This window comes from Phacochoerus africanus, chromosome 6 (assembly GCF_016906955.1).
Source record: "Phacochoerus africanus isolate WHEZ1 chromosome 6, ROS_Pafr_v1, whole genome shotgun sequence".
Classification (NCBI taxonomy): Eukaryota; Metazoa; Chordata; class Mammalia; order Artiodactyla; family Suidae; genus Phacochoerus; species Phacochoerus africanus.
Genome location: NC_062549.1, coordinates 117,700,382 through 117,726,384, shown reverse-complemented (window position 1 = coordinate 117,726,384; position 26,003 = coordinate 117,700,382). Strand labels below are relative to the sequence as shown.

The following is a 26,003-nucleotide window of genomic DNA, read 5'->3' as shown; positions in this document are numbered from 1 at the left end:
ATAGTAAGTTTTACTAATTGAACTTTAAATAAAGTATATGAGCGTAAATTCTTGCCACCTTTTAATTTGTTTATCCTGTCTTCTCCTTATTCGCTTTTTTTTTTCCTTTGAGAAGAGAAGAATTAGGGAATAAAAGCTGATGTAACATTTGAAACTGTTAGTAATTGCTATAGTAGTACATAGCAACAGTAGTAAAATACACCTGCCAGTATATCAAAATGACACTGAATAGGCTAAGCCTCATGAATCCCCAAACCCTCAATTCAATAGCAGACTGATCACAATAGCAGACTGACCACAATAGAAGAAATAAAAGGAGGAATCTGAGAAGCAGCAGAGACTTTTTGGTATTTCTTTATGTGAAGTCATCCTTGTGACTTGTCACACTCCTAGTTTTGAAATACCAAAGCCAGAATAAAAGTGGTAGACAGCTGATAGGTAGATGATACCTGGGTACATGCTTATATATGTATGTATCTATACTTGTATCTTTTCTTTGCCCTGGCTAAAGAATCCAGATGCTATCATACTTAAATAGGCAGTAGCACATTAATGGATCATACGTTTTAATTTCAAGATTCATTCCATTCAAGTAAACATAGTCATTTGTAAAAGCAGTTGTGTCTTAAGATCTCAGGTTTTTCATTTTAATACTGCAGCCACGTTTAGCAAATATATTAAATCTAATTAAATCCTCAACAATTTATTGAATATATGGAGCACCTACTAAACTTAAGTATTAAGGACAAAAAGATGCCTGAAAAACCTTCCTGCCTTTGATCTTGAAATCTAGTGGAACTCAAGGACAAAAGGCTTTCAATCAAGCATTAGCTGTGGGATTAGAAGGGTAGGTTAAAAGAAAGTGCTTTTTATTTGGGGGGCAGTAACCCTACTGATCTACTAGATCAATTCCTAAGTGTGGATTATGGAAAGCAGGCAGTGAGTTTGTTGGAATTTAGTATATGCTCTAACAAATAATATGTTGATTTAATTCACGTATATGCATTAGAAGTATGCATTGTTTCTCAGTGTAGAAATACATACTTATGTTGGAATGTACTTGACAGGGTAAGCTCCAACGTAACTGTGTAGAGTATGTTTTTAAAGAGTTTGTTCTCTTTACTTTAAAAATATTTTTACAGTAAAAATTGTACTATCTAAAAATTAACAGAAGGCTGGAAGAAGCCATGTTTTTGATGTTCCTGTTACATTTTTTAAGGGCCAGAGTGGTTAACTGCTGACAGCACCCTTTGAATAATGTCTGAACGTGTAAAACTGCCAAGTTAAAGTTGTTTCTAATGACTTTAACTAAGCCACATATACCTCATGGAAAAATAAAATCTTTCCCCAATGCTTCACACAGGTAGGAAGCAGAAAGCTTCAGAAGTCCATGGAGAAAAAGACAGGTATTTTTAAAATAGTTTAATTAGAATTATGTGAAGCTAGAATTGATTATAAAAATAGGTAATTGAAAAGTTTTTGTTAAATGTATTAATCTCAGAAGAGTGATAGAAATATAAATCTCAAGTTGTCTCTGGGATAATTCAGAATTAATTTTACTTTCCTTCAGATCACACCTCCCCTTGCCCAAAGATTTGAAAGCTGAAAGGTACAAAGTAGAAAGCAGAAGGAGTTCTTAGAGAAGAAAGAAGTAATAAGTTATTAAAAAAGCCTTTATCAAGCTCTTTTCTTCTACTTTTTGTCTCTGTGTCCTTCCTTCTTTGCCACGTCTCTGGCCCTATTATTCTTCCTTCTTCAGTGGCAACTTGAGATTTACATTTCTGTGAAAGGTGTCTCTAAACCTCCTTACTCTAAAGATTGGCTTGTAGAAACCCATGTGTTATATGGCATCCTGCTGTTAAGCGTAACTCATAAGTAAATTAATTTCCTCAATTGTATGATCTTTAATATCTTTAATATATATATATATACAATAAAACATCTTATACTATAAACACTGGGACTTTGTTGGCCATTCATAACCATATAATATGGTTCAGAACCTCTGAATATATGTAAATTTATGCTTCGATTTTTAAGAAGTAACTTACTAATTCAGTTGTTTACTTTGCTCTTCTTTAGGTATGTTAGAGCGGAAGTTCTGGCTGGCTTTGTCAATGGCCTGTTTTTGATCTTCACTGCTTTTTTTATTTTCTCAGAAGGAGTCGAGGTATAGTAGATAATAATTAGAGTCAGTAAATTACATTTCTGTAATGAACATGTTTACTAACTAAAGATACATGTCATAGAGCTTTTTTCACACTATCACGAAGTATTTATTTGAAGACAGTCTTGGATTAGATAAAAGATTATGTGTGTACAGGAGGAACTTATAAAATAGTTGGAAAATTATATATGAAACTACTTGAAATCGAAAACACTTAAATAATAGTGTTTTATGAGCTGTGAATAAAACATTGACACTTTGTGAACGGTAGACAATTCCGGTAGTGAAGTCTGTTGGAAAGAGTTCTTAAACCAGTGTCTGAGGATATTGCTCGTGAATCTTTAATATTTGGTACATTAAAACAAGTGAAGAGAAAATTTAAAGATTAATCGACTTAAAATTCATGGCACTATCTTAAGATTCCAAAGAAGGATGGTTTTAGTCCCGATCTGCAAGCTTTTAAATGTTTGTATTTATTTAAAAATAGTAATTGTTAACCTTTTCTGCCATATGTAAGCACTGATTCTATTTCCTGTTAACTGTTTTGGAGTGATTTTAATTCTGAAAAAAACTAAACGTGTAAAAAAACTGCTTTCTGTTTTTACCAGTTGATTGGCCAAAAAGTATACCCATGCACTTGTTTGTATTGTGTGTTTTCTAGAGAGCCTTAGCCCCTCCAGATGTGCATCATGAGAGACTGCTTCTTGTTTCAATTCTTGGGTTTGTGGTAAACCTAGTAGGAATATTTGTTTTCAAGCATGGAGGTCATGGACATTCTCATGGCTCTGGTATGATGGTTAGAACCCTTTGTTTCTTCCTTTCCAGTTTCTGTCATAATTACTTGCTTTTGAAAATTGATCATTTTTACATGATCCCTCATCACAGAAAGTGCTTTGAATTGCAATGTGCTGCAATATGTAGAACTGCTGGAACACAGGATATGTAGTTTTTATTTTATGCTGACATGAGCAATTTGCACCAAATGACTCATTCACATTTCCCCCAGCAAAAAATGCAAGTACTAATATTCTGTCACCCAAACTGAAACTTAACTATTTGGGGTTTAAAACCATTTTGCTGATATTTTGATAAAAATGTTATTTTATTTGTTATTTATTTGACTACTAGTGAGATTGAAAATCTTTCTGTATGTCTCTAGGCTGTTTAGATTTTTCCTCCTCTGGAATTGTCCCCTTTGTGTTTGTTTGCCTGTTTTTCTATTGTCTTGCTGTTAGTCCATTTATACACATTTTTAATATTTTTGTGTACTAATTCTTTGCTTTATGTGTTGCAAATATCTTTTCTCAGTCTATGGCTTGTCTTTAAACTTTTATGCCAGAGTTTTTAATTTGGAAGAGTGTGGTTTTTCTGTCTTACATATTTTGTGGTATGTTTTCTGCTTTAAGGAGTTTCCCATCCCTGGGTTATTAAACATATTCTCTTATAATTTAATATTGTGAAATTTTTGACTTTATGATTTTTTTCCCGTCGACACTGGTCTTTTGTCTATATGTAATTTATTTTCGTAATGGTTTAAGTTAGGACTTTTTTTCATCTCAGTGTAAATAAGCACCATTTATTAATCTGTTCTTTTCCTCATTCATAGAAGAGGATACTCATACCCTAAATTAAATTGCCTTATGTATCAGATCTAGTCTGTTTATCTTTGGCTGCCCCACTATCACTCTGGAATAATTTCCACAAACTTATTGTTTTAGTATCTGATAGAGTTAGTCCCATCTCTCTTACTCTTTTTTTTTTAAAAACCCCTACAGTTGTTTGGGCTACCTCACTCATTTCATATTTTTCGTTAGCAAATCAAGTGTTGTGGAAAAGTCGTTTTGGGATTTTGATTGGTAATGCATTGTCCTTAGGTTTAATGGTGGAGAATTGACATACTAAGTTTTGTGTCCTTTATTAAGTTGTCTTAGGCACGTGAATAAAGATCTTTATGTTTTTCATTGGGTTCATTTTTAGGTATTTGAGAAGTTTTTCTTACTATTAAGAATGAAAACTATTATTCCTGCTTGTCTTATTTATATAACTAAGACCTCTAGCACAGTGTTGATTAGAAATACTTAGAGCTTGTATCATTGTGTCAACCTGGACAATCGCCGGGATAACTTTTAAAGAAACACTGATGCCCAGGTCTAATGCCAGAACGTTTACATCAGAATCTCTGGAGGAAGAGACCCAAACGTCAGCATGTTTTGAAGCTCTCCAGTCAGCTTTAATGTGCAGTAGAGGTTCAGAACCATTGCTTTAACAAAAGAATGCTACTCAAGTTTTACCACTGCATCAGATGTTTGTGGTCTGTTTCTGGCAAAACTGCTTTATCAAGTGGAGGGTATGTCTTTTTTTCTTGCGTCTATTGAAGTAATCTTTTTTTTTTTTTTTAGTTAGTAATTACATTAAAGGATTTTCTCATGAGGAACCATTCTTAAATTTAAGGGTTAAAATTTAGGTCTGTGATCATTTTGTGTCAATTTTTGTGAATGGTGTCAGATAAGGGCCCAGTATCATTTTCTTGTATATAAATATCTATTGCCTCCACAGTATTTATGAAAAAGATTAGTTTTCTCCTTTGAATTGTCTTAGCACCCTTGTCATCAGTGAATTGAGAGTCCAAAATAAGACCTGGATTTCTGTCCTTGGATCTGTATGCCTGTCCTTATGGCAGTACCATGCAGTCTTGATTAATGTAGCTTTGAGATAGATTTTGAAATCTGAACATGAGAACTGTCCAACTTTATTGCTTTTAAAGGTTATTTAGCCTGTTCTGGGACTCTTCTTGCATTTCCATGTAAATTTTAGGATCAGTTTGTCAATAGCTGCTCAAACAAGGCAATTGGGATTTTGATAGGAATTGTACTGAAACAGTTTAGGAATTACTGTCATCTTAAAAATGTTAAGTATCCTGATCCATGAACCTGGGATGATGCCTTTCCATTTATTTTTAGCTTCTGTAGTTTCTTGCAACAATGTTTTGTAGTTATTAGGGTACATGTGTCATACTTATTTTGTTAATTTTTCTCATAGGGCTTTTTTTTTTTTTTTTTTGGCTGCCATTATACTTGGGGTTGTTTTCTTAACTTCATTTTTGAATTGCTCATTGTTAGTATGGGAATACAGCTCATTTTTATGTATCAATCTTGTGTCCTGCCACATTGCTAAAATTGTTCCTTATTCTACTAGGCTTTTAGTATATTCTTTAGAATTTTCTAAATACAAGCATTATCTTATTTTATTGTACTTTGCAGATTTTGTTTTTTACACATTGATGATGTGTGACAATCTTGCATCAAACAAGTCTGTCAGCGCAATTTTTCCAACAGCATTTGCTCACTTCACATCTGTCATACTTTGGTAAATCTCACAATATATCAAACTTTTACATTATTATTATGTTTGTTGTGGTAACCTGTGATCAATGGTCTTTGATGTTACTGCTGTGACCTACTAAAGGCTACGGTGAATGCCAGTCTGAATGCCTATTTTTTCACTTGCCTAATTGCCCTGGCCAGGTCCTATAGTGTTCAATAGAAGTAGTAGTAAGCGTGGACATTCTTTTCTTTTTTCCTCTTTTTAGGGTGAAAGTATTCCGTCTTTCTTCATTAAATATGATGTTAGCTGTGCTAGCTACGGGTTTTCCAGAAATGCCCTTAAGGCTTGAGATTGAGGAAGTTTTCTTTCTGTTCCTGGTTTACTGGGTATTGTCATCATGAAAGGAAATTGGATTTTATTCATGACTTTTTTCTTCATCAGATGCTCAGTTAGTTGGTTTTATCTTATATTCTATTAATATGGTATATTACATTCCTTGATTTTCAGATATTAAACCATCTCTGCATTTTTAGGATAAATCCCGTTTGGTCATGGCTTATAATCCTTTTGATATATTGCTATATTGCTGGGCTTGGTTTGCTGGTATTTTGTTAAAGACTTTTGTGTCTATGTTCTTAAGGGATATTGGTCTGTAGTTTTCTGTTAATATCTTTGGCTGGTGTCAGTATCAGATAGAGTAATAACTGGCTTTACACAATGAGTTGGTAAGTGTTCCTTCCTCTTCTGTTTTTTTGGGGGGCATGGTAAAGGGAGGGTTTGTGAAGTGCTGATACTTCCTGAATGTTTGGCAGAATTCACCTGTGAAGCCTTGGCTTTACTTTGTTGGCAGTTTTAAAATTATTCATTCAGTTTTTTTGCTTGTCGTAGGTCTGGTCTCATTTCCCTTTCTTTTTGAGTCAGTGTCAGCACTTTGTGTGTTTCTAGGAATGTGTCCGTTTCATCTAAATGACTTACTGTTTATAGATATGCATTAAAAATACACCATTCTTTCTTTTTTTAATTTCTACAAAGTCAGCAGTGATTTTAGTTATTTTTGTCTTCTCTCATTTTTTTCTTGGTCAGAATAGTTATTTTTTCCAGAGAACCTCCCCTTTTGGTCTTATTGGTTTTTCTCTATTACTTTTCTCATCTTTTTCATTTTCTTTCTACTATAATGTTTATTATGTACTTTCTTATCCTTTCTTTTGGGTTTCGTTTTTTCATCTTTTTTTAATTTCTTAAGGTGGAAAAAAATTCGATTATTTTAGATTATTGAGTTGAGGTTTTTTGGAGGGTTTTTTGTTTTTGTTTATTTTATTTCATTTTATTTTTTAATGAAGGCATAACAGCTATAAGTTTTTTCCTAAGCATTGCTATAATATAACCTGAAGTTTGGAATTCCCACTGTGATGCAGTGGGTTAAGGATCCAGTGTTGCTGCAGCTGTGGTGTAGGTCACAGCTATGACTTAGACTTGATGCCTGGCCTGGGAACTTCCATATGCCATGGGTTATGACTAAAAAAGAAAAAAAAAAAAGAAAGAAACCCAAAGTTTGGAGTGTCATGTTTTCGTTTTTGTTCATCTCAAAGTATTTTTAAGTTTCCCTTGTGATTTCTTCTTTGACCCATTTGTTATTTAGGATTGTGTCTTTTGATTTTCTCATATATATGAATTTCTGTAATTTTCTTCTGTTGTTGATTTCTGATTTAACTCCATCATGATGAAATGATATACTTTTTATTATTTCAAATTTATTAAGTCTTGTTTTATGATCAAGTGTTTCATTTCTCCTAGAGACTCTTCAGTGTGCGTGTGAGAAGAATATATATTCTGCTGTTTATGGCGGAGTGTTCTGTAGATGTCTAATTTGTTCACAGGTGTTTAATCTTCTGTTTCCATGTTGGTCTTCTCTCTTGTTGTCTATCCAATATTGAAAGTGGGGTATTGAAATCTCCAACTAAAAGATAAAAATTATTTAAAAAAAGAGAAATCTGCAACTATTAATGTTGTTTATTTTTCCATTTTTTTTTACTTTTCACCTTATATATTTTATTTTATTTTATTTATTTTTTTGTCTTTTGAGGGCCACACCCATGGCATATGGAGGTTCCCAGGCTAAGGTTCTAATCAGAGCTGCAGAGTTGCTGTGCCTATGCCATAGCAATGCCAGATCCAAGCCACGGCTTGCAACCTACATCACACACAGCTCATGGCAATGCCAGATCCTTAACCCATTGAGCAAAGCCAGGGATCAAACCTGTGTCCTCATGAATACTAGCTGGGTTTGTTAACTATTGAGCCATGATAGGAACTCCAGTTTTCACATTATGTATTTTAGAGCTACATTGTTCAGTGTGTATATTTTTATAATCATTATATCTTCTGGAGGGATTGAACCTGTACTATAAGATAGTCTTTTCCTCTCACAATAATTTCTGGCTTATAGTATTATGATAGCCATTCCAGGTCCCTCCCCCCATTTTCTTTATTGCTTGCGGGGGATTGGTATATTTTGTTTTCTGTCCTTTTACTTGCAACTCATTTGTGCCTTTAAATCTAGCATTTACCTCTTGTAGATAGAATATAGCTGAGCTTTTTTTTCATCCATTCTGAAAATCTCTACCTTTTGATTGGGATGTTTAAATAATTTTCTTTCCTGTAATTACTACTAAGGTAGGATTTACACCTGCCATTTTAATATATATTATCTATATCTCCTGTCCTCATCATGACTCTGTTCCTCAATTCTTGTCATTTAAATTAAATAGATATTTTCTAGTGTATCTTTTTCATTCTCTTGTTTCTTTCACTGTATATTTTTTATTTGTTTTCTTAATTGTTGCCCTGGGGATTATAAGTAGCATCTTAAAACAATGTAGTTCAGATCATTTGTAACTTCATAGCACACAAAAACTTTACTCTAATATACCTCCATTCCCACTTCCCATCTTTGTACTATTATTGTCAGACAAATTACACATTTTCATGTTATAAGCCACTCAATACAATTTTATAATTATTGCTTAATGCAATTGTCTTTTAAAACATATAGGAGAAGAAAGAAGTTACAAATAAAAAAAAATACACTTATCCTCTCTACCTTTACTGGTGCTCTTTATTTTTTGTGGATTTGAGTTACTGTTTATTGTCTTTGTGTGGATTTGAGTTACTGTTTATTGTCTTTCGTTTCATTTGTAGGGAATGCTTTTGTTTATGTGGAAATGTCTAATTTTTTACTTCATATTTAAAGGAGACTTTGGTTGAATATGGAGTTCTTGGTTGATTCTTTTTCCTATTTTAATTTTGCTATCTCATCGTCTTTCAGTCTCTGTGGTTTTTGTGGGGATGTTAGCATTTACTCTTATTCAAGGTCCCCTGAACATGGTTAAGTCATCTTATCTTGCTATACAACTTTAAAAATTTCTCTTTGGTGTTCAACCATTTGATTGCGATGTCCCCAAATATGGCTTTATTTGAGTTTATTCTACTTGGGTTTCCTGAGCTTCTTGAATGTGTATGTTAATATTTTTCATCCAATTTGGGGAGCTTCCAGCAATTATTTCTTCAAATTTTTTCTTTCTCTTCCCTTTTTTGGGACTCCTTTTATACTCAATTTGGTATACTTGATATTTCCACTGGTCTATGAGGCTCTGTTCATTTTTCTTAATTTTCTTTTCTTTCCTCTCCTCCTCAAAGTGGATAATCTCTATTGATCCATTTTCAAGTTTGCTGTTATTGCAGCTCCGATCTGTGGTTGAGCCCTTCTAAAATGGATATTTTATTTTAGTCAATATATTTTTTAACTCCAAAATTTCTGTTTAGTTCTTTTTTATAATTTCTGTCTCTTTATTAGTTTCCTCTCTTTGGTGAGTCTTATTATACATTCTTTTTTAGACATGGTTTCCTTTAGTTCTTTGACCATATTTGTAATAGCTGATCTAAAGTTTTTGTCTATCAAGTCCAAAATCTGAGTCCCTTTCAAATTGGCTGAAGGCTATTGGCTAGTTTTTTTTCCTGTATATGTGGCATACTTTCCTCTTTCTTTGCATGTCTTATTTTTTCTTATTATTGAAAACTGGCCAGTTTATGTTTATACAGCTCTGGTATCAGATTATTTCCCCCTCTTCTCTCAAAGTTTGTTGTTCCTGATATTGTTTTTGTTTGTTTGTTTGTTTGTTTCCCCCCTGTTGTACGACTTCCTTGGGCTAATTCATTTTCTGCTATGTGTGGCCATTGAATTCTCAGAGCTGAGCTCTGAGTCTGATAGTTACCGCACTGAAAATAGAGATATTTTTCAGGGAACTCCAAGTTCAGACAAAACCTTGAATGTATTCTGGAGATGGTGGGGTTTTGTTTTTTTTGTTGTTGTTTTTTGTTTTTGTCTTTTTAGGGCTGCATCCATGGCATATGGGGGTTCCCAGACTAGGGGTCAAATCAGAGCTGTAGCCGAGGGCATACACCACAGCAACACAGGATCCAGGCACGTCTGCCACTACACCAAAGCTCACAGCAATGCTGGATCCTTAAGCCACTAAGCGAGGCCAGGTATCAAACCTGCATCCTCGTGGATGCTAGTCAGATTTGTTTCCGCTGAGCCACAACGGAAATTCCTGGAGATGGTGCTTTTAACAGAGCTTCAAAAGGAATAATATCTGGAAAGCTGGTGGCTTTCGGCTAGTTTCAACTGAGCTGAGGCAGGAAGTGGAATGGAAATAGCTCTAAGTTAAAAACATTAAGACCCTGCTATCTTTTTGTTTTTGTTTGGGTTGGTTTTTGGTTTTTGGCTGCACCCCTGGTTCCTAGCCAGGGACTCAACCTGCACCACAGCAGCAACCCAAGCTGCTCAGTGACAACACCAGATCCTTAACCTGCTGTGCCGCAAGGGAACTCCAAGACCCTGTTATCTTACTGAGGTTTGGTAGTTTCTTGGGTAGATGATTTTCACTTTGTTTTGTGGTTTTGGTTAATTACTAGAATTCTGAAATTTTTTAGTTGTTCCCCACATTTTTGTTGCTTTAGGAGAACTAGTTCGCCAACATCCCCTGATCATTTTGGAAGTTGACTCCTCATTATTCAATGATTTCTTGTATAATTCAATGCTGAATTTGATTTGAATTTGATTTTCTGGTATTTAGGAGTTTCGTAAATATAAGTGATATTTTTGAATTAGGTTAACATCCAGTCTTTTTCTGTGCTTTGGAATGGTTTGTAGAAGTTTTTTTTTTATCTGTTTGTTTGGATGGTTTAGTAGTTTTTAGTTCTATGGAGAAAAGTTTCTGCACCATTTGGTACTTTTCCTAAGGATTCTACCTGCTTTAGTATAATTTTACTGATCATTTTCCAAATGGAGCCCCTTCCCTGCCTCTGCCTTAATGTGACCAAATGCATTCATTGTTTTATCTTTGTTAGTATGTATAATAGTACTTAGCAGTGTTTTAGTCAAGATATCTGTCTGTGTTCACTTCTTTATCGCCAGTGCCTAGAATGGTACTACAACATAGTATGTTCCAAATAAGACTACTTGAATGAATGAACAACTTTACTTAATCTCTTTAAATATTTCTGCGTACTACTCACTTATTTCCATCTCCAGTAAGTCTACTACTTCCTTCTGTGCTTTCATTTCCTTCCTGTACTCTACACTAGGAACTCAGTATTATAATGAATCTATAGCGCTTTTTATTTATTTTTTTTAAGTTTTTTAATCTTTTGTCTTTAGGGCCACCCCCACACATATGGAGGTTCCCAGGCTAGGGGTCCAGTCGGAGCTGTAGCCACTGGCCTCCACCACAGCCACAGCAACACAGGATCCTAGCCGCTTCTGCGACCTACACCACAGCTCACAGCAAGGCCGGATCCTTAACCCACTGAGTGAGGTCAGGGATCAAACCTGCGTCCTCATGGGTACTAGTTGAGTTCACTACTCTGAGCCTGGACGGGAATTCCTTTAGCACTTTTTAAAGTAAATGTATATTGAATTGAATCTGGTTTTAGAGCTAGTTCTTTTCACTAGTGTTAGTATTATTGTAACCTTTGAATAATGTATTTTTACATATGTTGTGTTCTAACACTGTTTTTAGGCCACGGACATAGTCATTCCCTCTTTAACGGTGCCCTAGAGCAGGCGCATGGCCACGGAGATCACTGCCATGGTCATGAACTGAAACATGGTGCTGGCCATGGCCACGACCACACTCATGGACACGGACACTTTCATGCTCATGGTGAGTACAGCCTAAATACTTTCAAATGGACAGCATTCTAAACAAACAAATTACGCAGATTAATTTTCCTGCTTGAAATAGGCGGTTAAAAATATTGCAGACAGCTTCCTTTCCAGTGAATCAGACAAATTAGTTCCCAGGGCTAGTTTATTTTTAGCCTATAATGAAATTCGCTTGGCTTAAGGCAATGGATATAGCTTCTTCAGTGAGTATATGATAATAAAATACCACTATTTTAAATGAGTGTCAGTGAATGAGGAACAATTACATTTTAGCAAATGAAAATTAAGTGTGGCGGGGCCTTTTGTGTCATATATAGGCTTCTAAAAACATGATAGAGGTTTTTTATTTTTTCACATTTTTAATTTTAATTTTAATAGATTTCAGCTGATATTTACCTTCATCTGCCCTTAGAAATCTTTATGATATATGATATATCTTTATGATATGATAACTTACATAGCATTGGGTACTGTTATAAGGTATTTACCAACTTAACATTTTATTTTAAAATTATATTTAAATAGTTTAGAGAATAGATTAATAGACAGAAGCTGCTTAGGTGATATAGTTTGATTGATCTTTAAATCAATTACATGCATAAACATTGCCAGTACTTGCCACATAGGCAGAATCTTAAAGCTTTCAATTTGAACATAAGAAAGAGGCCTTAGAGATTGACTATTAAGCGCCTAATTTTTTTCGGTCTCTAAAATGTGCTGTATTTTTGTAACTATTACATGGGTATGCTTTAAAACCTTTCCTAAGTTTTTGTTGACATGCCTCCCAAAATAATTTTGAAAAACTGTATTCCTCACATTTTCAGGATGATTTCTTAAAAAAACTATTTGTTTAAATAATTGCAAAGCATATAATTTCTGATAATTTATAGATTATATTTTAGAATGGAACTTCAGTATTACTCTATTGCATATGGTCAATAGACTCTAAGTACCTTAGTGATTTGAATCCACACTATCACCCATTCAAAATATATAAAGTTATAAATTTTATAGCATCCTGTTTTTCCTTGAAGTCTTATTTTGATTTCTTCTTTCCAGAATTTTACAAAATGGAGTATATTTGTCATGTCTTTAATTGATCATCTGTTACATTTCTTGGCAATAAAATATGAATATAAATTAAATTTTTTAATTTCTTAGGAACACAGAGAGCATTTAAACATTTCTTTTGGATGGAGTTATTATAACTTCCTAGTATAAAGCGAATCAAAATAGTTCTTTTTTGATCTTTGATAATATACATAATCATTAAAAAGAGGCATTTTATCTGAAACACGTATCTTAATGAGATGATTAGAACTCTTTTTTCTGTTAGTTTATGGACAAATAAACTTTAAGATAGGTGAAAAGGAGCCCTTCTGTGGTCAAGAGGGAGAATGGTAGGTGGAAAAGAAGAATATACCTTTCAAAATGATTATGTCAAAAAATGACTGTCTTGTCTCTTCAGCAAGTGATGTTGGGACAGCTGGACAGCTGCATGTAAATCAGTGAAGATAGAGCACAGCCTCACACCACACACAAAAATTAACTCCAAATGGCTTAAAGACCTAAATATAAAAGGTGACACTGTAAAACTCCTGGAAGAGAACATAGGCAGATCTGTCAGTGTTTCTTAGCTCGGTCTCCCAAAGCAATAGAAATAAAAGCAAAAATAAACAAATGGAGCCTAATCAAACTTACAAGCTTTTACATAGCAAAGGGAACCATAAGCAAAATGAAAAGACAGACTGTGGACTAGGAGAAAATATTTGCAAACAATATGACTGACAAGGGCTTAATTTCCAAAATATACAAACCATTCATACAGCTCAATTACAAAAAACCCCAAAACAACCCAATCCAAAAAATGGGCAGAAAAGAAGAAATTTAAAACAAAAACAAAAACAAAAAAACGGACAGAAGACCTAAATAGACATTCTCCAAAGAAGACATACAGATGGCCAATAGGCACATGAAAAGATGCTCAACATCAGTACTAATTGAGAAATATAAATCATAACTGCAGTGAGGTACCACTGGTCAGAATGGCCATCACTGAAAAGTGTACAAATGACAAATGCTGGAGAGGGTGCAGCGATTTTAAAGGGAGCCCTCCTACTGTTGGTGGGAATGCAAATTGGTACAGCCACTGTGGAAATAGTATGGAGGTTCCTTAAAAAACTAAAAATAGGGTTGCCGTATGATCCAGCAATCCCATTTCTGGGCATATATCTGGAGAAAACTCCAAAAAGATACATGCACCCCAGTGTTCACTGTAGCACCGTTTACATTAGCCAAGACATGAAAGACTCCTAAATGTCCATCTTTAGAGGAACAGATTAAGAAGACATGGTATATACACGCAATGGAATACTGCTCATCCATCAGAAAGAATGAAACAATACCATTTGCACTAAGCTGGATGGACCTAGAGATCATCATAGTAAGCGAAGTTAGCCAGACAGCGAAAAACAAGCATCGTATGCGAGCACTTATATGTGGTATCTAAAAAGGGATACAAATGAATTTACTTGCAGAACAGAAACAGATTCACAGACACAGAGAATAGACTTTTAGTTACCAAGGGGGGAAGTCAGGGAGGGATAAACTGGGAGTTTGGGATTACGAGATACAGACTCCTATATATAAACTAGATAAACAGCAAGGTCCCACTGTACAGCACAGGGAACCGTTTTCAGTATCCTGTAAAAAGCCGTAATGGAAAAGAAAAACTAATGACTGTCTTCATCTGGACCAACCAACTATATAAAGACAAGTCTGGGGTGTTGCTGGATTTTTAGAACAGTTACACTTCTGATTACCAGCAGGCTTTTCAAGGCAGCTCTATCTTTCTCTCCACACCTCAGTGCCATGTTCAGACAGAAAGCATCGTGTAGCCTTGTGCGTTTGTACTCCTTCTGGCGTTGTTACGGTGCTCTGTCAAAGCTGCAGTCGTAAGGGTCCGTCCACTCCTTGGTGCTGTGAGCCAAGAACTGTGGCTCCGCTGGTCCTGATCAGAAAGTTCGTCAGCCCTCCTGATGATCCTTTTAACACATGCCGTTTTAACACCTCTCTTTACCCGGCTCACTTGTATTTTCTCCATTGAGATTAAAGTTGATTAATAACCTTCCAAGGGTTCAAGTATAAAAACTGCATATTTTTCATTTCTTCATAATAAAGGCAAAATGAAAAAATATCTTTATCTCCTCTGTGTGAAAAGCTGACCACATTCATCTGGAATCTATTGGGAAACTACTGTTGCCATAGTCCAGTTTTCCTGGATGCCATCCTGGCTTCATTTCTTGGTCTTCTTATAATATCAAACAGTCATTTTTTTTTTTTCTGGATTTTCCAGTTGTAAAATTGGTGTAGCAAATGCTATAACATATGTTATGAATATTAGAAGACTGACATGTTTTTAATTTACTGTGTTTTTTAACCACCTTTCTTAATATAATAATTTCATAAATACTTTGTAATGTTGATGCATTTTGATATTTCCTGTCTATCTTCATTTAATTACCATATTAAATTTTAAAAATGATTTTGTAGGTCTGATGTGGCTATATAGTCATGCATCCTTCCCGATACATTTGAATGAAAAGTACTCTGAATTGCAAAAATTGAATCAGGAATTGAAGACATGTTTTAAAATAATTTAACTTAACTCTCTACAGATGGCCCTTCCTTAAAAGAAACAACAGGACCCAGTAGACAGATTTTACAAGGTATGATAAGCAATTTGTATATTTCTCAGTTTTATGAAACTGGTTTCATAGTTTTGGTCTATCTGAAGTTTTCCTTTAAGAAAAATATATAAAATGGTGTTTGTGGGTTGTGTTTGTTTGTTTGGTCTTTTTAGGCCTACAGCCATGGCATATGGAGGTTCCCAGGCTAGGGGTCTAATTGGAGCTGTAGCTGCCAGCCAACACTGCAGCCACAGCAACACAGGATCCAAGCTGTGTCCACGACCTACACCACTGCTCACTGTAATGCCAGATCCTTAACCCACTGAGTGAGGCCAGGGATTGAACCTGCATCCTCATGGATGCTAGTCAAATTTGTTTCCCCTGAGCTATGACAGGAACTTCCAAAACAATATTTGTGTTTAAAATGTTTGTGTTTAAAATGTTAAAATTAAGTTTATTAGCAGACATTCTTTTAACTGTCACTGGGCTGTTTTCTCAGATTCAATAAGAAGATTAAAATATTCTGAAACTGTACTACTTAAATATAATTAAATACCCATGTCAGTAACTCTAGTAACACCATAGTAGTATGTTTGCCTTTGTGGGATTACTAAATAATTCTTCCGAGAATAATATTTAATATATGTTTATGTTTTGGAAAAATTTAGTGCTAAAAATGTAATGCATCCACACCCAAAGAAGGTATAATACCAAGAAAGAATCCAAATGTAAACTGTGGACTTTGGGTCATAATGATGTGTCAGTTGTAACAAACACACCACTCTGGTGGAGGATGATGAGTAAAGCTGTGCTTGAGTTGGGACAGTGGCCGTAAGAGAAATCTGTGTCTTCTACTTAGTTTTGCTGTACATCTAAAACCACTCTCAAAAATAAAGTTTCTTTTTTTTTTTTTTAATGTCATGAGAAGTGAGATCTCATATCCATAGGCATCAAATAATGACACCTAAACAGGCACTTACATATGAAATGATGTATTACAAAATTTTACAGGCCAGGGAAAAATCAGTCTTGTTTATGAACTGTAGTAGTTTCTTTTGGGGAATGTGAACCCATCTTTGGCCCTGGGTTTCCATTGTCAAAGTTTCCTAATTCCCAGCTCCCTGCTTTTATTAACTTTATTAACTTTTTCAATCTGACTTTCTCACCAGTTTGTGGTCCAATTTCGACTGTACTTATTTTTTTCCACTATCTTTTGATATAGCTATTGCTTTTTATTTTTTCACTGTGAATGTGTTCCTCCATACTGAGGAGCTTATTTCAGGAAGCTTAAATGTGTTTTTTAGACTTTGTAGGTTCTACCAAGTCCTTAAGGCTTTCAGCTTTTATGTAAGTTAAACGTGTTAATTTAGATTTGTTTCTTTAGTGATTTTCTTAGTGAATTTCTTAATTAGTAACAGCGGTTAGTTAATGATAGTTGCAAATGAAACCAGTCTTCAAGTCAGCAAATAAGAAGAAGCCAGGGACTTGCCAGTCAAAGGAAAATCAAGAGCAAAGGATTTTCTTTTTCCTTTCAGTGTTTTGAGCTGTTTTCATTTCTCATCCTACCAAAACATTAAGAATATAAAGGTTTGAATATCACTTGAGAGTTTTGAAGCTTAGGGACCCTCAATCCACTTCCATGTGTATCTCTTTCCAGTTTTATTTTTAAAATTTAAATTGGTCCTGACACTTATTGATTTGTTTAATTCTTTGCTATTTGAAATGCCATGGAGAAATGGAATATTTTTTTCTACAAGTATGCTTCTAACATAATATATTTTTGTTATAAAAAAAAGAGCCATTAGCTTTTTGAGAAATTGTTATAAAGGTTGATACTTTATGCAAATGAAAGAGTGTATTATGTACTGAGGAATGAATTATATTTGGTATTAATACATGATATAAAATTCCACATTAGCAGATTGATTGGACCATATTTTCCTAGGGTGTATTAAAAGTCAATTCAAGTGTATTAAGATTCAATTAAGGACTCTTTAATAGTCCATTTTAAAATTATTAGAAAGTATTTTCAAGTTTGAATAAATCTATGTTTTATACTTAAAACATAATAATTGGTTTACCTTTAATTGCCCAGTGAATAATAATATAAAAACCAAGTATTTCTAAAGTAGATAGTTTTTACATATTAGATATTTCTTTTTAGATAGAATAGGTGTTGCTGTTGAATAATGTTCTATTTTGAGTGATACATGAAGTTTGAGACAATGCTTTGCTATATGGTAAATTTTACATCTTAAATATCTAAATATTGAATAATTTGCCTTAGTTAATTTCTTAAAATATTGTTTACTAAACTTTTTGACTCTTTTAATGGTTTTCTAGTCGTGTCAATTACTAAATGTTAATATATCTAGGTTTTTGAGCAATTAGAATATCAGTATCCTACCAAGTCAATATCTAATTATTAAAAGTGCAAAATATATTTACATCACTTTAAAATAATCAAATATCTACTTTCTTTCATATCAGATTTGAATTTAATATGCAACTTTAGGTAACAATATGTTCAGGATAATTAATAAGTATCTCAGGATTAGTTGTGGTCCATAGGAAACTCGTCTCAAAATGTAATCATTTTAATTACCAGCAGAGGGCTCTGTGTATACATATATTTGTAGTTATAAGCCATGTTTTCTTGACTGACTCTTTCAGGCTAATGTGGTTTTCTTCGAACAAATTACTAATTAACTTCTGGACTCTTAACCGGAGATGAATGTGCACAAAACCATTTTGAAGTCGATTATTTCTCTACTTATTTATTTATTTATTTATTGTCTTTTGTCTTTTTAGGGCTACATCCGCAGCCTATGGAGATTCCCAGGCTATGGGTCCAATCAGAGCTACAGCTGCCGGCCTACACCAGAGCCACGGCAGTGAGGGATCGAAGCTGCATCTGCGACCTACGCCACCGTTCATGGCAACACCGGATCATTAACCCACTGAGCGAGGCCAGGGATCGAACCCACGACCTCATGGCTCCTAGTTGGATTTGTTTCCACTGTGCCACAGTGGGAACTCCTACTTCTTCATTTGTATTAGAGCAAAATATCAAGGATCATTAAGAGCGAGTTTAATTTATGAGTGAAATATTTTAATCCCTGCCGTTTTCTCAAAAGGAAAAAATTATTTCAATTCCCAGAGGTACTATTATTTCTTTACTAAGCAGTGAATCTGCATTCTTACTGATTTTCAAACTGGTATTTGTTTTTTTATATATATAAAATCAAGAATATAGTTTTAAGATACATTTGCATTTTCAGTTGATCAGAAAATGTTATTTTGATTCTCATTATGCTTTATTTCTAGGTGTATTTTTACACATTCTAGCAGATACACTTGGGAGTATTGGTGTAATTGCCTCTGCCATCATGATGCAAAATTTTGGTCTGATGATAGCGGATCCTATTTGTTCAATTCTGATAGCCATCCTCATTGTTGTAAGGTAAGTGTTGGTATGTTACTTTCAAGTATTAAAAATGAAAGGTGATAAATATGCTTCTTAAGTTACAGATCTAAATGATTATTATGTTGGCTTTTTTTTTTTTTATCTTTAACAAATTCCTACCTAGACTTTTTTTCCTTTCAGCTTCCTATTTTTTTCTGTTTACCTAGGTTTTGATGTTTCTTTTTGATATTTAGTAATTAATCTTTTTTGTCCGTAATTCACATCGCTAGGAAGTTTCTTGAATCCAACACTATATCTACAGAGCCGAGCACTGGAAATATAAACTATATTAATGTTAGAATTAATATTATTCCTTTGAGATCTGTATTTTGCACTCTCAAATGCAAAAGAATATTAAAATCTGTCCTAGAGCTATTTTTAGTTTATAAAGTCTAGTAAAACTGCTTACTGAAGTACATGCATGATCATCCCCCTATCTAGATTGTAACTTCTTGAGGAAGGATCTGTCTTGAGTGCTTTGGCTCTGTGTTGCCTGTCACAGTACTAATGTGTATGAAAAAGTGTTAAGTGTGGCTGTGTGTAAATTCTCAATAAGTCTCTTCTGAATTAATAGATAGTTACCATCGCTTAAACTTAGGTCAGTTTATTTTATTATTACTTTCATTTTTAGCAGACTAATCATCGGTCTTGAATTATGTATGTCCCTGTGCCTCAGTTGGACTGTCTTTGTTGCATTTATCTGTGATTTTACTGTTAGTAAAGCTGTCTTGGTAATGATAACAAAGACCTACTCGAGGGCAGACGGTGGTGATTTTTATAGCTTGTAGTTGAATAGACTAGAACAGACTTAATAAATTACAATGAAATTAAAATCCTATAAATCATAAATTCGTCATAAATGTAGGCTTTTGAGTTTTTTCTTAAAAATAGAACATGCATATTAAATGTGCAGCTTGTTTTTAGAATTTTCTTTAAATTATCTGTACTAGGAAGCAACTCTGCTATGTAAAAGCCTTTTATGAAGCTCGGAATCTCTTTTCTTCATCTTCGGAAATCTTACTATCCTTGTTTGAAAATTCACCTTAGATATCGCATAGTCTATGAATTTAACCCTGAGAGATTTGGTAACGTACATCTGTGCCTCTTTATGAACAGTGTTCAGTGTTCATTTTATTTCGTGTTATAATCCTTGGTTGCTTCTAATACTTCTTAGAGTAAGGTCTTCCTCTGGTTTTGTCTCCACTGTCATTAGCTATCTAATTCTCCTATGATTTGTTGCTTGAAGAGGTTGAACTCTCTGTCTCCCTCTAAATTCTTTTCCACGCTGTGGCCAAAGTGATCTTTCTTTAATGAAGATGAAGGTACATGGAAAAATTATCTTGCTCTAAAGCCTTCCATGGCTTTCTTACCTTCAGGATAACGTGTGAAGTTCTTACTAGGGTTTCCTCTTGATAGCCACTTACTTTCAGTCTTTCTCTCACCTCTTCTTAATTTACAGTCTGCTCTCCAGCTACAGTAAGTAACTTCCAGTTCCCCAAAACTATGTTTTGAACTCTCTGGATTCTGGGCTTTGCTCATGTTTCCTCTCCAAAATAAACTCCTCTTCCACCAACTGTCCTTCTCCCTTCCCCTTGACCTCCGCAAGTGCATAGATCACAACCGCTCATCCTTGAGATCAGGTTTCAGTTTAAATGGCACTTCCCTGAGGAAGAATTTTCTGATTCTTCACCTCTTTGCCTGAGTTAAGTATACCTATAGCACCCTCTGCTAGTCGTCTCCTGGCATTTACTTACTCTATTTGAAAGAGCCTGTCTTATGGTGTCCCTTAAGCTTCGTGAGGCAAAACTGTTCTTCAGTTGTTGTAAAATCAGCAGGTAACTCTGCCAGGCCAAAAGTTGGTAAATTTTGTGTTTGAATTAAAATGAATTCATATTTTTTCAGCCTCAGAGAACTACTTCCTCTAATTCCAAATCAGGAATTCTTACTTAGTTCTATTCCCACTCATGTGGTCTACAAAGAGTGAATGAATGAATGAACAATAAACAAAATAATAAAAAATAAAAATAAATAAAGATGCACACACACAGAGAACAAGAGAACTTTTTTTACTGAAACATATCACATTAAAAACTACACACATCAGGAGTTCCCAATGTGGCTCAGTGGGTTAAGAACCTGACATAGTGTCTAAGAACCTGACATAGTGTCCATGAGAATGTGGGTTCAATCCCTGGCCTCCCTCAGTGGGTTAAGAATCTGGCATTGCCTCAAGCCGCAGTGTGGGTTCACGGATGCAGCTCCTAACTAGCTGTGACTGTGACTGTGGCATAGCCGGGCACCTGCAGCTCCAATTCAACCCCCAGCCTGGGAACTTCCATATGCCATGAGTTTTGCCTTAAAAAGGAAAAGAAAAACAAAAGCAAAAACTACACCAATCATTTTCAACAAATATTTATCAAGTAGATCTTTTCACCAGGGTGCCAAAAGGACAAGGTACTCACTGGTTTGATCTTACGTTAGAGTAGGAGAGAGACACAAACAAATTAAGCAATAAACCGCTCAGCTATCAAGCCTCTGTTATTGTGCAGAGGGTTAAGATAGATAGGATAGTGACTGAGATGCCACTTGAGATTAGGTGACAAGGGAAGGGGTTGGGATGAAAGATATGAATTTAGGTGTTCTCAGCTCTGTGTGGCGTTTAACGCCGTGAGATTGGATGAGTTTGCCGAGAGAATGAGGACTGATTGATAAAGAGAGTCCATCTATCTAGAGAGTCCCCTAGCCTGAGTCTTAGGGGACGTGGGGCGTAAGAAGCAATCCCGGCAGAGGAGAGTAAAGTGGAGTGGCCAGTGAGGGGGAGGAAAGACAAGCAGGCCTTGTTTTAGGAGCCCCATAAAGAAAGTGTTTCAAACAGGAAGGAATAATCAACCCCAGTAAATGCTGTTGGGCCAGTAATTGGTGACTTAGATAAGATGCCCAGAAGGATGATGAAGTGATGAGAATGAAAGCCTGATCACAGTAGCTTCAAGAGAGAAATATGCCCCCTATTCTATATGGACTGGATGGTCAACGGGGACCCACTGTAGAGTGCAGGACACTACTTAATGTTCTGCAATGACCTATATGGGAAGAGAGTCTGAAAAAGAATGGCCAAGGTACGTGTAAAACTGAATCCCTTTGCTGTACAGCAGAAATGAACGTAACATTGTAATCAATGATGCGTCAATGAAAATTTTTTAATTAAAAAAATAGAAAATGGGAGGGGGAGAAATGGAGCTAACTGTAGTCAGCTCCTTTTCAAGGCCTCTTGCTATAGCGGGGAGTGGCGTGACCGCTGGCAACACTGAGGGTTCACTTTGAGGTTTGTGGTCATGAAGTTAAAGTGAAAACAACCGGTACAGGTGTGAGTTTATTTTCCTCGTCTTGTTCAGCTACTTGGTAAAAGGTATAGAACAGGCAGAGCCCTGGATTTAAAAGGTTTGGGGCCTTGTTAGGTGAGTACAGACAGCATGAGCAGGGAGCAAGTCAGGCACGACAGTCGTGGGAAACTAAGATTTAGAGGTGAAAATAGACTCTGAAAAAGAAAAGTGATGAGGTTAGTGGACTGGATGGCGTTCTGGGAGAAGTGTTAGGGTAGAAGGATTGGGGGAAGACATCTAGACGCAGGCAGCTTGTGAGAGGCTTGAAATTGAGATCTTTAGGTCCAGTGTCTGATCACAGGGGTGGAGCCAGGAAAAGGTCATCACATAGAGGCCACATGTCGGGTGGATTGTCCACATGGGTATTTAAATGAAGAGTAATGAGAAAGAGAGAGGACGAGAGAGAATAAGCCTGTCGCTAAAGTCTTTGGCGACTCAAGGGGGCCATCAAGAACTGCATTGCCGGTAGTTAGGACAGGACAGGGAGAGAGTGGAATGATCTGGCATCGTGGGTCTTAAAGGAGCCGCGCTGGGAGGAAGTGGGAGGAACAGTGGTAGTGATGAGGCGGGAGGACCTGACCTCACCGCAGGTCCCAGTGTACAGGGAGTGTGTGGGGGGGAAATACTGTGGGGGGTGTCCTCGGGGCAGCCCGTTCTCATGCAGGCCATGAACATGCTGTGGCTCTTCAGAGGAGAGGCTAAGGCTTTAATGAAAATTGCAGACCTAAACGTTTTTGAAAATTATGGAAAGAGTTACATTGATGAAGAAACTTGGTAAAGTATGAAAAAGGACAAGGGAAAAAATTACACGTGGTCCTACCAGCCAAGAGAACCATGTTAAAATTTTTATGCATTTGAAATTTTCTCTTCCGAGCCTCTTTTCATATATATATATATATATATATATATATAATTTCCATATATAGCATTTTTATCTGTATTATGTCTACAAATTTATATTCTGAGTAAGAAAAGATTTTTTTAGCTTTTTCTAATAATAAATATATAGTCACTATAGAAAACTTGGGAAATGATGAAAAGTGTAAAGAAGTAAGATCAGTTAGGATCTCAACACCCAGAGGTTACATTATTACTTTAACGGTGTTTCTTTACAGTCTTTTTTTTTTTTCCCCATTATTGAGTTTCTACTACATGTGCTGATTATTCAGCTTGGTCGGTAGTGGAGCCTTCACAGGTTCTCCATGAACGATAATGGTACAGTTATTGTTTTAAGTCAGTAAAGTTTGGGGATGATTTATCAGGTAGCTCGGTCTTAATGCAGGTCTATACATGACAAGATGATACAGGGCCACACAGGAGAGTGAGTCATTATTGGAAAGGATCCGTATCTCATGTATTTCTGAGGTAAATCAACAAGTCTGACTTTGCCTTTACAAAAAGCATATTTTCTTAAGTGGAAGGCAGTAAAAAAGCAAGGTAGCGCCAAAGTACAAAATAAAGATATTCCAGTTGTCTGTTTTTTGTTAAGAAAGCAAATTTAATTTTACTTAAATGTTCACATTATAATGAAATACTTGTCAGGAGATGACTTTGAGATGCTTATAAAATTGGTTAAGAGTTTGCCTAATTAGCCAAAGCTGATTTTAGGAAATATATGAAAACTTTCAAGCACTCAACAAAATGGAGTATAGAGAAGTAATTTTCTTTACCATTGCCTTTTTTTTTTGTCTTTTGTCTTTGTTGTTGTTGTTGTTGTTGTTGTTGTTGTTGTTGCTATTTCTTGGGCAGCTCCCATGGCATATGGAGGTTCCCAGGCTAGGGGTCGAATCGGAGCTGTAGCCACCAGCCTACGCCAGAGCCACAGCAACGCGGGATCCGAGCCGCGTCTGCAACCTTCACCACAGCTCACGGCAACGCCGGACGGTTAACCCACTGAGCAAGGGCAGGGACCGAACCCGCAACCTCATGGTTCCTAGTCAGATTCGTTAACCACTGCGCCACGAAGGGAACTCCTACCATTGCTTTTTATATATATTTGCAATTCACTCAAACAAGAGACATAAACATTCTCTAGATCTAAATGTTCCTCAGTTGAGAACGTGCCATGGCAATAGAGCTCTAGCCCTTCTTGGCTGCCCAGTGTTGCATTATCACTTTCAAGTGGCAATAATTTCCTAGAAAAAGACTTTTTTTTTCCGCTCTTGTTTTCTAACACAGGCAAAGGGTGATATCAACTTCTGTATGAAACTGGGTTGTAGCATGATGAATTTTGTTTCCTAATGAAAAGCAGGATATTGAGTATAATAGTGAGAGTATAATTTTTTATCATCTGAAAATACAGCAGATTTCAATGTAATTTTGCTCCTCTTTTCCCCATTAGTAAGTTGAATTGGAATGGAAAGTGGATTGATAACTTAAGAGTACAGAAATCTGAACAATTACTTGTAACTTTGTACTGTGATTTAAAAGTTACATAGATTTTTGATTCACTTATAAAAGGTACCTGTGCATGATGGGAAGAAATATATAAACAGGATGCAGAAATAAGCTTTGTTACTGGTGTGGCATTTCTGAAACCTTGCTGGAGGTTTTTTTTTTTTTTTTTTAAATCAGTTTTCTTCAACTCATAAGTTATATTCTTATGGTGTTATGGTGCTCTGTACCCTTCACTGTAATCATTTGTAAATACAAAGAAAAGGTTTTTTGGTTTTTTTTGTTTTTTTTGTTTTTTTTTTTTTTAAGAAACTGTCTTTTTGTTAGGGGCAAAGTTTTTCAAATAATATGTTTATTTCTTATCATATGGAAGAAAAAAATAGCCCACTTTTTTTTAGAAGCAAACTAAGGTACAGGCTTTATAAATGCCAGATAATGGGCATAAATTGAGGTATGAAATGGAAAGAATATGCAGTGATGAAACAAAATTATAAACTTGATATTCTAGATCATAGGTGACTGTCATTGTTCATGAATTCAGGAATTGGATCAGATACTAACTTTGATAAGTCTTGTTGACTTTGTGGTTAAATGGATAATTATTTGTAGCCTATATTAAGTTAAACATTGTTTTAACAAGTAAGAAGCTACCATGTCTTCAAATAGGTATAAATATGAGAAATTATGGGGTTTTTTTTGTTCAAAAATGGTTTTGGGTGTTGCCTAACAGTTTCCTTTGTGGTTTTACCTTTCGAGTGGTTATAATTTACGAACTATACTTTTGGAGACTAAGATAAAGGTAAACAATTTCCCAAGATTTTAACAGATTCCTAAGGTGTTTGTATCCGTATTGTTAAGACTAAACATATGGGAGTATTATTGCATAGTAATTGTATTTTTTAATCATATGTAAAACTGTCATCTTTAGTAAGAGCATTTATCAGTACTGTTTAGTCTAACAGCTTTTCTCAACCAGCATCCTGGGAGAGAATACCCTAATGCCCTCAGGCATGCAGTTGTGTGTAATTATTAACTTCTCACCTGTGCATCTAGGAAAGTACTGGTTGTACGAAGGGGAATTGAGAAATAATCACTCAGATCATTTTGTGTGTTCAGGGTTCAGAAGAGGATCCCTAGTTAAGAAAGGGCTGGCAGACAGTCTTAGAAATATTAGAAGGAACACAGCAAGTGTGGTAATATATTAGTGATCATAAGCCAGTTACATTAGATAAGAAAAAGTATTTAAGGCTTAAAACTTGGAAAGAAGAGATTTTTCTTTTATATAAAATATATTATTGTATTTCTTTCTTTTTTTCATTACTCAAATGAATTTATCGCATCTGTAGTTGTGTAATGA

The 26,003-nt window shown here is 35.2% G+C and overlaps 1 protein-coding gene across 2 annotated transcripts in view; it reads left to right on the top strand.

Annotated features, from left to right (window-relative positions):
- SLC30A7 (solute carrier family 30 member 7) overlaps positions 1-26,003 on the top strand; it is an 83,513-nt gene that overhangs the window by 17,745 nt on the left and 39,765 nt on the right. For both annotated transcript variants that reach the window (XR_007135602.1, XM_047785173.1), the window contains exons 4-8: positions 2,083-2,170; positions 2,829-2,955; positions 11,572-11,715; positions 15,395-15,445; positions 18,734-18,869. Coding sequence is in view for 1 of the 2 variants with exons in the window: in XM_047785173.1 (XP_047641129.1) it covers positions 2,083-2,170; positions 2,829-2,955; positions 11,572-11,715; positions 15,395-15,445; positions 18,734-18,869 (546 nt within the window). In the remaining variant the exon portion in view is untranslated. The remainder of the gene's footprint in view (positions 1-2,082; positions 2,171-2,828; positions 2,956-11,571; positions 11,716-15,394; positions 15,446-18,733; positions 18,870-26,003) is intronic.